A 13,349-nucleotide genomic window follows, 5' to 3' on the forward strand; every position below is an offset into this window, starting at 1 on the left:
GCCTGACACTATTCATTGTCATTATCTTCATTTTCTTCGTCAACATCTTGTACGCATCCGTCCGGACTGAGGGCATTGATACACATTTCTCGTATTTCATCACTATCATCAATAAGACCACTTGCTTGATTTCTACAATAATATGGGACTGAAGAGTAGGAGTGTACATGGACCAGGTTGGTTCGATTTTTATTAAAACGAAACCAAACCAACTATATCGGTTTGGATTGGTTCAGTTTTGTCGGATTCTTCCGGTTTTTTGAATTTTTTTGTTACATGAATAATATGTCAATCTTACTTTATTACATTTTCGATAAGTAAATATATATTTAATAAAAATTAAAAAAAAATTGACAAACATATGGTCTATTAAAATATTCTTATGGGAGAATTTTTTTAGTAGCACATGATAGTTATTTTTTTTAGTTGTCTGACAATAACTCTTCGTTGATGTATACTTTCAAGGTTAATCGAATTTAGTAATTAAATATATAAAATCAATATGATACTTAAATAATGATATGTTCTATTTAACTTCAATTATCGAAATACCACTTTAAATTCGAAAAAGATATAAGAATTTAATAGATCTTGATATACATTATATATGAATATGGACGAATAAAGAGATTGACGCATTTCAATAACACTTGACAAGAAAGTGATCATACAACACATTATTTAAAGTTAATAAAAATGCAGCACTTCATATTCTATTAAATATTACATCCCATAAGAGAATCCCAAATTATTTCTATACACTTTTTAAAGAAAATTCTATATAAAGTCTTAAAATTATATATAAATATTATATATTTATATCTCGGTTTAGTTCGGATTTTTTTACTCAATACCAAACCAAATCAAACCAAACCTCATTGGATTTTTTAATTGGTTTGGTGCGATTTTTCGATTCGGTTTGTATACCCCTACTGAAGAGTATGCCCGAGTGGAACTGAAATTTTGGAGCTTCAATTACTCCAATTTTGAATTTAAAAAAAAAAGAAAGAGATATCTCATTCAAGTTTTACACTAAGCTTTTGATATATGTGTTCGGAGGATATTCAATATAATCAAACAAGAATTACTAATTGCTTCGATTTTGAATTATTCGGAGAATGCAATATCTTATATATATATATATATATATATATATATATAGAGAGAGAGAGAGAGAGAGAGACAATAAAACCTAATTTTTTCCCTTCACTCAAAGAGGTAAATACAGTCTCAATAGAGATATGTAATCCAAACAATGTATAGTAATACACAAAGGAGTCAAAAATTAAAGCTGATTATAATATTTCAGTGAGCATCCAATAAACAAAAAGTCAATTGAGTGTTTTTGGTTTAGCAACTTTATGTTAAAGGTGGTGAGCACCGACAACCTTAAAAGACTGGTCCGCCACTGCTTAATTATTACAATATAACACTGTTGGGACCAAACACACACGCAAGTATACGTGGTCGTCAAGTAATAAAGTGATTTGAAAGCCGGATGTCGAACTCATAGAGATATTTTTTTATTAATCTAAACCGATATAATTGGTTTGGTTTGGTTCTAATAAAAATCGAACCAACCCGGTCAATTAATTGTCCAAAATATTTAAGAGTGATATTTTTCTATTAATCTACTATTGCAGAAATTAAACAAATAACAACTAAATTACCAAGAATGTGATTTTGTATGACAAGATTTACTTCAGAGGAGATGGAAATTCCAGGGTTGTGGTTGGTTTATCAATCCTATTAAGTTTAATAACTACACTCGTTAATCCAGATTATCTATGATTGCTAATTAACCGGATCATTTATATGAATAGCATGTTCCCACAATACTACTCGTCTGCCCACAAAATATCAATCCTATATTCCTATGGTATTGAATATATCATGAACAGATATAATACGTTATTTAATTAAGCAAGACTGTTAGGTATATTCCTATCCTAATCGAGAAATCTTCCCCCGAGCCACGGGTTCAGAAACAAGCTCCCCTAATTCTACTCTAATCTAAACACGGCTTTTCCAAGCATAGCATAGATAGTAGAGTGAATTGGTAGCTACAACAATTCACAAGTTAAAACTAGAATTAAAGAAACAACCATAAGATGATAATCCAAATTAATGAGGATGTAATTAATAAACGATAATAGTAATGTCAACAACAACCCTAGAACTTAGAGTGCTTAGCCACTCATGTTCGTAGTGACTATTTTTCAAGTATATTGCATAAACAAATTACAAAGAAAAGAAAAAGGGATGAAGAACTCTATGATTTTCTCCTCCAAAAGTTGTCCATGTGATGTCTTTGCCTCCGGTCGCAAAAACTCCTTCAAAGTGGCGTTTTTAGGTCTATTTATATGATTAGGACAAGACCTAAATATGTAGGTCAAATCCTAGTCAAGCCGGAAAATGAATTAAGTCTTCAAAACTCGGACTGGACCTCGCCCTAGGCCTGGCGTCGCCAGCCTAACGCCAGCTTCAGCCTGGTCTTATCCTTGCAGCGCCAGCCTAACGCCAGCCTCAATCTGGCCTTTGCTTTGCAGCGCCAGCCTAATGCCAGCTTCAGCTTGGCCTTTGGCTGGCCTCGCCAGGCTAAAGCCTGGTTAAGCTGGCCTTTGCATGGCCTCACCTTTTCACTGTTCTCGAGCATACTTTCAACGTTTAAGTATTCCTTTTGCTTTTCTTTCATCTCCAATTTACCTACACATAAAATAAACTCCGTTACGCCTAAATAAAGTGTAATTTATCATTAGAGCATGTAAAAAGCAAGGCACATAATATACTAAACTATGAAATTATAGCCCCACATCAAACACTGTAATGTGAATAAACATTAATGATCCACACCTTCTTTACCACTAACACTGTAATGTGAATAAACATTAATGATCCACACCTTCTTTACCACTAATTCTATGGTAAGTCGATAACTATAAACATCACATTGTCTCCATCAATGGAGAGCTGTTATGTTGAAGATTGATGTATCAAATTACAGCTCATGTTGTTAGGAAATGTCCAATGGGATATGATATATTATAATAACTCATGTTCTAGTCTAGCACTTAAGAAGTTTGTTGAAAGGGTCCCAAATTAAACTCTCTCTACTTTCCTTTTTTAGACCCCCGTTTTCTGTGGTAGTAATTTTTGTGTCAGAAGAGTCTTTCATCCCCCTCTAAATCAGTGATGGAGCTAGAATTATTATTAAATATAGTCAAAATATAAAAAAATAAATACACAAAAAATTCAAGGACATTCAAAATATAGTAGTAGTAGTAGTAGTAGTATATATATATATATATATATATATATATATATAAATTACCTAACTATAAATTAATATTTTCGGCGAAGGGATATCGATTAACACCTCTTAGACAAAAATGGCTTCGCCACTTCTCCCAACACCCAAGCAGATAGACGGGTAACTTTCAGTGTCAAGGCAAAAGATCTGACTTCAAAATCTCTTAACTTGCTATGTGTCTGCAACCAGTATTCTAAGCTAGCGTTTGGACATAGATTTGATTGAAACTTGAAAAAAGAGTTTTTGAAGTTGTGTTAAAAAATAATTGTTGAAAGTTGAAGTTGTGTTTGGACATGCATTTTACTCGAAGTTGAGTTTTGTGAGTGGAAGAAAAAAGTGCACCCAAAAACTGTCCTAAACCAATTTTTGAGAACTTAAAAATTTTTAAATTTTTTTCCCCCAAAACATAATCATATTTCATAAATAAACAATATTTTTAAAATTTGGTTGATTACAAGCCAAACTGGAGCTTAGCTCTCATGAAATTTGGTTGATTACGAGTTCATTTTGTTCGTTTTTAAACTTTGAATAGCTAGTGACATTTGTATAAACCGATTCTCATCCTATGGTTGCAATATCCAATGCATTACTGGTGTCGCACGGTTAATATATTTCACATATAATCACTGAAGTTTATTCGTTATAAGAAGTTACCTAAAAAAATGTCACATAAAAGTAATTGAACTAAACAAAGATCATAACCGTGTCTGACTTTAGAATAAGGGTGGCATGTGGGCCGGTTAGGCCCGACCCGGCCCAAGCATGCAAGCCCAAATGGGTGGTGGGCCTAACCGGGCCTAACCGGGCCTAACCGGATAGAACTGGGACCAGGTGGGGGTGACCTGGAAGTGGGCTGCTCCCATGATTGAGGCCCGCGAGATCGAGACCGTTTCGGCCCGGAACCGGCTGGGAAGTGGGCTGGTTCGGTTGGTCCTAAACGGGCCCAACGACTATTTTTTTAAAAAAATCTGCCAAATATGGCCGTTTCTACCCGTTATGGCATTTAAAAAATAGCATTTTTACCTGCCAAAATAGCTGTTGGCTATTTATAAAATAGCCATTTAACCTCCTCCCCCTCCCTCCCAACTTTATTTTATCCCCAAACTTTTTATAATTATACTTTTTCCCTATTTCAACTATATAAATACCCCTCATTCTTTCATTTTTCTCACAAAATCATCAATCTCTCTCAATTTGAAGTATTAAATGTAAACTTTAATTTGCAAGTTTGATACCGAGTTCATCTTAATATATATATATATAAGAAATTGCTTTAGATAAAAAAAAATTTGAAAAAAGGCTCAGCCCACTTAGCCCGGGACCATTAGTTAGTGGTCCCGGTCCCGGGCCGGTTCCTACAAAAAAAGCCCACGAAACTCGGAACCACGTAGGACCGGCCCACGAAGCTCAGGCCCACTTAGGATCGGCTCACGAGGCCCGTTTAGGCCCGAGCCTGGCCCACATTACACCCCTGCTTTAGAACTTTAAATACCAGCAGTTAACATTGGTTTCTTCAAAATTTTACACATTCTTATGGCTGGGTTGCTCTTAGTCAAATATTTTGCAAAAATTCTACGTAGTTACCAAAAATGACACTAATTTTTGAAATCGGAAAGAGTAATATAATATGAGATACTTATTTACATTCATCGATTTGATACAAACATGAGAAGCTGAGTAAGTTTTGTTTAGTGTATGTTTGCTTCTTATTGGTGAAGGAAATCATCTTATATTAACCTAATTTGTGGTCCTAAAACATTACTAGTAAGTGGCCGTCACAATTGATTGAATGCGATATATGAAAATGGCATTAATTAGACTATTTAACAGTATAGTTGGGCTTTGTCCCTCAACTCATTATATCTAATTAAATTCAACAACTGAAAGTTCCTTGTCTTCACTATACAACCATGTGCCATTGAAAGTGAAGTCACATATTGTCTTTTGTACGTAAAAGTTCTCTTTTTTTGTTATGATTTTTTCTTGTGTAAATGATAATGTAACCAATTTTAAGAGTAATATTGAAGGAAGTTCATCTTTTTGTTAAACGTGAGAAAATAAATGTTGCAAAGATATGGATTTTGAAGGAACAAGGATTTTAATCATCTACTCCTTCCATTTTTAATTTATGTGATATACTCCGACGCTATAATGCGTTTAAGAAATAAATGAAAGTAATAAAAATTTATGATCTTAAATATATTATAAAATTTGTCTTGCTAAAACACTTTTTGAAACTTGTGGGCAATGACGTTGTAGTCTTAAACGTACCATAATATTTATCTAATGATAAAAAATTTCAATAAGGATAAATGAAATTTGCATCATCATCAATAACAACAACAACAACAACAACAACAACAACAACAACAAAACCAAGTTGACTGCCACAAGTGGGGTGTGGAAGGGTACACAGACATTATCCCTACCTGGGAGATGTAGAGATGCTATTCCGATAGACTCTCGGTTCAAGAAAATGCAAAGAAACAATAGAACAAGCAATAATAACAACAAAGACCAAAAAGATAATACCAGTAATCTAAGAACAAGAAAAATAGATGACAGAAAACCAGGAAACCGAAGCTAAATCAGTCAAATTTATATCAAATATAAAAATATGTGGCTCTTTTTCAAACGGACTAATAAAAAAAAAGTCACTTGGACCTGAATGAATTGAGGACTAAATAATAAGATAGATCGCCTAGTAAATAATTGTGACTGATGTCTCTTAAAAATTGATTGGAGAAGAACTTAGTCAATTAGTAATAGAAAACCGACCATATAGGGACATTAAACTTTAGTTTTAATTGTCTCCTTTAAAGAAACTATAGATATTAGTTTGATCATTAATCAGTTTGATATCTCTTAATTCCTATTGGGGGATCAACTTCTACAAATTTTCTTAAAAGGGAAATTGTTAAAGAATATTTTTGATAATTTCAAATGTCAAACTAGCCATTGACTAATATTACATAAGAGGGGCCCTTTATATAACAATGTTAGGACAACCTTAGATTTAGATGAGAATTTGGTTGAAAAAGCTTTTTTGCAATCACCAACTTTCCTTCAAATCTTAATTGCAATGCTTTGTGACTTATCATGATGAGGAATAATATAGTAGTAGCAGGACTGGTAATTAAAGTTGTTGTTGTATGATCAAGAGGTCACTTGTTCGAGCAGAAGAAACAATATCTTGTAGAAATTTAAAGTAAAGTTGCGTATAATAAACCTTTATGGTCCGACCCTTTCGCGAATCTCGTGCATAGTGAGAGCTTAGTGCACCGTACCCCTTTTTTAATATTTTTTTTACTTACTAAGAGATTAACGAAAGAAAAAATAATTAGGTTAAAGTAAACGAATTGACAAAAGCTGAGTCATGATTTGAAGTTTTTAGATTCTGAGTTTGCCTCTGAGCCCATAACCCGTCATGGTTACGTTATTGTATTCACATATATATTTAATATATTTTCTAATAAAAATATCCGATCTAAAAACTACTACGTTCGGCCGAACTCGCTGCTAATATTCTAGGTCCGCTCAACTATAATTTTTTTGACATTATCCGTATACATAATTTTAGCTCCCGTTTGGACATAGATTTTGGCTTCTTTTTTTCAATTTTTTTTTTGAAAATATTGTTTGTTTATGAAATATGATCATGTTTTGGAGGAATTGTTTTTAAAAAATTTCATGTTTACAGTTTTTGAGTAAATTTTTCTTCTACTCACAAAACTTCAACTTTTCTTCAAATAAAATGAATGTCCAAACACAACTTCAGCTTTCAAAATTTATTTTTCAACACAACTTCCAAAGCTCTTTTTTCAAGTTTTAATCAAATTTATGTCCAAACACTAGCTTAATATAAGTTTTTATATCTGTCAATCATGGGTTATGTATCATAATTACTCTTAATAGTGACATTATTCCAACTAACTTTTCTAGCTGTTAAATACACAATCATTTTCATCAATATAACTCAACCGATTCTTAAATGCTATTGCACCGAGTTATTAATTGTAAAGTAGAGAGGGTACGTCATGGAGTTCTCATGATGTTTGTTTTGTAGGAATCAAATTGCTGAAAAAAGGTTACAAAATTAGGCTGAATTCTTACAAAGTTAGCACATTTCTCCTTTTATTTACAAAAGTATTTACAGAAAGTTGAAGATCTTTTATATTTTAAAGCAAACTCAGTATTATTCTTAATTAGTATAGTTGCTAAAAGTAGGTTAAGACTCTATACGTTAAGAAATGGTTTGTTTTCATACATCTAAATTCTTACTACAGTTGGTACAATAATTTTAAAGCAACAATGATATTTCAATTTTTTTTTCCTTAAAGAAAAAAAGAGAAAACTTAACCTAAATAACCGCTCACTCAATTACTTAAACTAAAAATAACCGGAGAATATATAATATATGTATAAGTCATGTATGGATGAATATAATCATATACTAAATATATACTTGCTAGAAAAAATAAACTGTAATTCATCCCGGCTATTTGTGTAAAGATTCCAAACAACAAAATTAAGTGAAGAGTATGTGCAAGTGAATAGTTTATGAGATATGGGACGTCTTATAGAAATTGCCTAATTAGGAAATGGTCGATAGATATAATATATGTGTACTTGTATATAATTAATGAATAATTTATGTGTATCGATTAAGAGCTATTAATATTTTTGGCCGAATGGTCAATTGCTTAACTTCTCCGACATTTTACTAGTTGCTCGAGTCCGACAAGAAACCTTACAATTATGGGATCTTTACACAAATAGCCGATTATATTTGTTGTTTATTTTTTCTAGTTATATTCATAGGCTATATATTGATTATATACAATCATGCATATATAATACATAAATTATGTATATATTATATCTTCACCGACTATTTCTAAATTACATAATTGGATGGACGGATATTTGAGTTCATTCTTCTTCAATATTTAAAACCAAGGAATTATCAGTAGTATGACATCCTTGAGAAGAATTTAAAGACCAGCTGTATTGATACTGAAATCACATAAATGTAACTATTATTAGATTTAAACTAGTACACTTCTTACAAATGTCACACATCTAACTTTATCTCTATAAAATCTTATTCTTACCTAAAACATGTACAACCATGTGACTTAAAAATATCACCAAAATCACTTTCTTTCCCCTTCCACCTTACATAATTTTAGTATAAATATACACACTCCTAGCTACCAAAACACACACACACACACAAAATCAACACAAAAAAATTATATCACTATTTTCAATATGGGAACTCTTTATCAACCCCTTGAATCAACTATCCAAGAACTTAAGGTCACAATTCAAGACACAAGCTTAGTTTTTCCTTCAGAAAAAACTCAGAAAAAACCTATGTTTTTATCAAATATTGATCAAGTCCTCAATTTTGATGTCCAAACATTGCATTTTTTTCCTGCAAATTCTGAATTTCCACCAGAAATTGTAACAGAAAAACTCCGAAACGCGTTATCGAAAGTTTTAGTTCCATATGATTTTTTGGCTGGGAGGCTTAAAATGAATCACCAAATTGGAAGGTTGGAAATAGATTGTAATGCAGAAGGGGCTGTATTTGTTGTAGCTTCAAGTGAATTAACATTAAAAGAAATTGGTGATTTGGTTTATCCTAATCCTGGATTTAAACAGCTTGTAACTCAAAGCATTGATCATTTGGAAAAAGATGATAAACCACTTTGCATTATCCAGGTATGAAACATTTCCTTTTGGTATTGCTCTCTTTGTTCCAATTTATATGATATGTTATTATTTTCGGAGTCAAATAATTTTTTTCTTGATCACAACTTTCTCATATATAATTTATTACTTTTAATTATATAAACTAGAAAGTTGTGATTTTGTTGTAGTTTAATCAAGCTTCTAATTATGTAAATTTAATTTATTTTTAAAACATTATAAAATGATGTCTAGATTTAGACCGAAAACTAATATGTTTGGTTTTCGTACTCGGAACAATTTTATTCTTTTTGAAATGGATCAACAAGTGATATTACATAGAGACAGCATAAAAGATTATTTTATACTGTCAATATAATTGTGAAAGATTACGTATATGTGGCTTTAGTAATTATAGGAAATCTTAAGAGATCTATCAGTAGTTCACTTATAGAAAGTCACTTATCCACCCACAAGTTTGCCACTATTATTTTTGTCCCAAAATATTTGTTTGTGTCTCTATTTCTTGTGATTTCCTCTTTTTGTTTTAAAGACTAATCTTATAATTGTCAAATTCTCATCTTAATAGTTCTCTCAGTTGAATTTTTTTTCTAATAATTTTTTTCTTAAAATAATATAATGTTCGCCGCATTGTGAAAGAGCTCTGATTGAACTACTCCCTCCGTTCACTTTTATTTGTCCATTATGAACTTTGCACACGCCTTAAGAAATAATAAATGAAGTGCATAATTTACCATGATACCCATATTAATTGATACATATTTTATTAAATTTGAGAAAATGATTTGAAATGGATAATTAATATTGTGGATATAAAAGAAAAAAAATTATCTTCTCTTGATATGCTAAAAATGACAAATAAAATAAAAATCTATTTTTAAAATATTGAACAAGTAAAAGTGAACGGAGGCAATAGTTCTTTTCTCTCCCAAAAGAAAAGAGAAGAAGGTAAGACTTAACAATTGGCCTTTTACAGAAATGTATTGTATTTCCATTAAAAATAACATTAAATGAGTAGCTTTAATTATTGTAATATTGGACCAAGCTAGAATAGAAGCGCAGAGCAGTCATTAATTAATTCTCTTCGAGTTTTTACCATTTGCCAACTACTCAATGCTACAAATAATGCCAATGTTTTGGGCTGCCTCCTATATCAAGGTAAGTAAATGATGTTCTTTCACATCTTGTCTCAATATCTTTGATATTAATTAACAACAACAAGGTGAATTTAAGACGGATTTTATAGTTTAATTCTAACTCATTACTTTCAAATTGAATTATATATACAGTCTAACATCTTTATAACAACTTCGTTGATTTCGATATTTTTTGACTACTATAGTAAAATGCTGTTATAAAAAATATATAACATAACATAACATAAAAATTGGTTCCAAAAAAAACTTGACTTTTATAGTGAATGACTGTTAAATAGGGATGCTGTTATAAAAAAGTTTGACTGTACATATGAAAAAATTAAAATTTTTAAGTATACTTATTCTAAGTTAACTGAAACTAGATACTGAATCTACATATATGAGCAATCATTTTCAACACCTAACAATGTGAAATTGTTACTCTCTTTTTTTTTTTTTTTTTAATAGTCATTACTTAGAAATAATAAGAACACAAAATTTTCACTTGGTTCCCCATTCATATATACTTTTAAGGTTGAGCCTTCACCTATTACACAGCTCTCCTAGCTTTTCAAAAGACAATAAACACAAGATTAATATTGATCTTAGAAGATTAAGGTCCATAATTTTACTTATTGAGACACATTGGCATTAAATTCCATGTGCATGCTAAATTACATATCATTGTCAAGCCATATTAAATGATCATAAATGGGATTGAGAACCATATTTCCTCTCCAAAGCAACAAGATTTTGGTTATGTGACAACATAACCATTTATTTTCAGGATCTTTACACAAATAATTTATCAGATTCACTGTTTATTTTTTCTAGCTGATATACATAAATTATACACTGATTATACATACTTATACACAAAGGCGGTATCAGGATTTGAAGTTTTTGAATTCAGGAATATAATCTGTTTAAGTTACTGGGTTCTAAATTACTAAATTGTATATATTCGATTTTCTTAAGACAAATACATGATCTGGATAAAAGCTACTGGGCCAAACTCATAGATCATGCTCTAGCTCCCCCCCCCCCCTTGGGGTTATACACATGACTATATAGATACTATACATCCGTCGAATATTTCAAATTTAAGCAATTGGGTGGATGATTATTTAGGTTAATTTAACTAATTTTTTTTACCTCTTCTAGGTGACATCATTTAAGTGTGGTGGTTTTGCAATGGGCACATCAACAAATCACATAACCTTTGATGGAACAAGCTACAAGATTTTCTTACAAAACTTAGCTTCTCAAGCATTTGGTGATGACAAGCCCTTAGCTATTGTCCCATGCAATGACCGTTCTCTTTTAGCCGCTCGATCGCCGCCACGTGTCGATTTCCCACATCCTGAACTACTCAAATTGGAAGTCCCTATAGGTGTAGAACTAAATCCAACAGTATTTGAAACCCTACAAGAAGAACTTGTGTTCAAAATATTTAAGCTTAGTTCAAGTGACATTACTTCATTAAAGGACAAGGCAAAAGACGAAAATGCCCCTCATGCAAAAGTTACAAGTTTTAATGCTGTAACTGCTCATGTATGGAAATGCAAGGCATTATCTTTTGATGTTGAGAACAATTCAGAGAGAATTTCCACTGTTTTATTTGCTGTTGATATAAGGCCAAGGCTAAATCCGCCATTACCAAAATCTTACACTGGAAATGCTGTTTTGACTTCCTATGCTTCCGCCACGTGTCACGAACTCGAAGAATGGCCATTTAGTAAAATTGTGGCTATGGTATCAAAAGGGGCTATGAGAATGACTGATGAATATGCTAGAAGTGCAATAGATTGGGGAGAATTTTATAAGGGATTTCCAAATGGAGAATTTTTAATTTCTTCTTGGTGGAGATTAGGGTTTTCTGAAGTGGAATACCCTTGGGGAAAACCTAAGTATAGTTGTCCTGTGGTTAGCCACAGAAAAGATATTATTTTATTCTTCCCTAATATTGATGATGGTATAAGCAGCAACAATGATGGGGTTAATATTTTGGTTGCTCTTCCTGCCAAACAAATGGAGAAATTTGAATCTTACTTCCATAAGTTCTTGTTGGCTTAAGATTGTGTTGTCCGGAAGAAGAGAACTCAATGATTATTCGTTCGCCAAAACCAGAAATTTATACTTTAAAAAAAATGAATGACTCTTATATATATGTTGTAAACATGCTGAGTGTTGAAAATTATATGTATGTTGATTTTAAAATTATTACTATAAAGGATGATTTGTACAACTTTTTTTTTTTTTTGATGGAAAGGGCTTATTGTAATAGATGATGGAATCTGATATATGGTTGTTAATATAATATATAAAGATCTTCGAGTGCATACTTGTGGATGATGTGTTACATGGGTACTTTTGGACTTTTCCTATAGAGAAATATTTGTTATTTGATTCATATCTGTATATAAGAAGTCCAACACAATTGCGTAGCTACCCCGCGCCAAGAGTGGTTAAGCGTCCTTTCTTCGTCAAAAAAATTATAATGTGTATACAGATAAATACTATTTTATATAATTATATATTATATTTTGAACATCCTTAATATAGTTACGTTGAGTGAAATAGTCCAACAATTTAAGGTATTCAAAGTGACGTGTTGTTCACGAGTTCAAATTTTTGCCTATTTAATTTGCCAAAATTAAACATAGACCACCATGTATGGTCTATTTGATTCTTTTCAATCTAAAAATTTTCCTAATAAAATAACTCTTAAAATTTAAAATTTGTATAGAAATAAACAACTAATCTTAAAAAGTAATTTTTTAACTAAAAGTTATTTCTTAAATAATTTTATAATTTAAAAGTCAAGCTCTACAAAAAATTCTTCAAGCTCTTTACAAACTACAAATCCTCTCGATCCTCTCTTTTCTTTGGTTTTTATTAGTAAATTTTTTAATGATGTCTTTTTGTTATTTTGATATAATTTATAAAATTATAGTTCTATTAAAAGTTTTTTATTTTTTAGCTAAATGTTGCGCAGTCGATCTAAAATTTTGTTACACAAGACAAAAAAATTATTGACCTATTTAAAGTTTAAATATCCTTGACGAAATTCCTGGCTACGTTACTGCTCTAACGGGAGCAATACTTGAACTGATAATCCATAAAAAGCACCAAAGTGCACGTATTTTTCCAACAAGAGCATATTAACTTATTTTATTTCTTGG

At 31.3% G+C, this 13,349-nt stretch overlaps 1 protein-coding gene across 1 annotated transcript; it reads left to right on the forward strand.

The window, feature by feature from the left end:
* The first annotated feature begins 8,435 nt into the window (after positions 1-8,435).
* On the forward strand, positions 8,436-12,506 carry LOC104241380 (acyltransferase GLAUCE). Its single transcript, XM_009796319.2, has 2 exons — positions 8,436-9,040; positions 11,329-12,506. The coding sequence occupies exons 1-2, from the start codon at positions 8,585-8,587 to the stop codon at positions 12,238-12,240; spliced, it is 1,368 nt and encodes a 455-aa protein (XP_009794621.1). The 5' UTR covers positions 8,436-8,584; the 3' UTR covers positions 12,241-12,506.
* Positions 12,507-13,349: the final 843 nt, after the last annotated feature.

The sequence above is a fragment of the Nicotiana sylvestris genome, chromosome 5 (genome assembly GCF_000393655.2).
Source record: "Nicotiana sylvestris chromosome 5, ASM39365v2, whole genome shotgun sequence".
Lineage (NCBI taxonomy): Eukaryota > Viridiplantae > Streptophyta > Magnoliopsida > Solanales > Solanaceae > Nicotiana > Nicotiana sylvestris.

Bases quoted from the DNA above. Each gene is read 5' to 3' on its own strand.
- LOC104241380 (XM_009796319.2), top strand. From the start codon at position 8,585: ATGGGAACTCTTTATCAACCCCTTGAATCAACTATCCAAGAACTTAAG. The intron at 9,041-11,328 runs GTATGAAACATT...TACCTCTTCTAG, and splicing joins AACCACTTTGCATTATCCAG to GTGACATCATTTAAGTGTGG.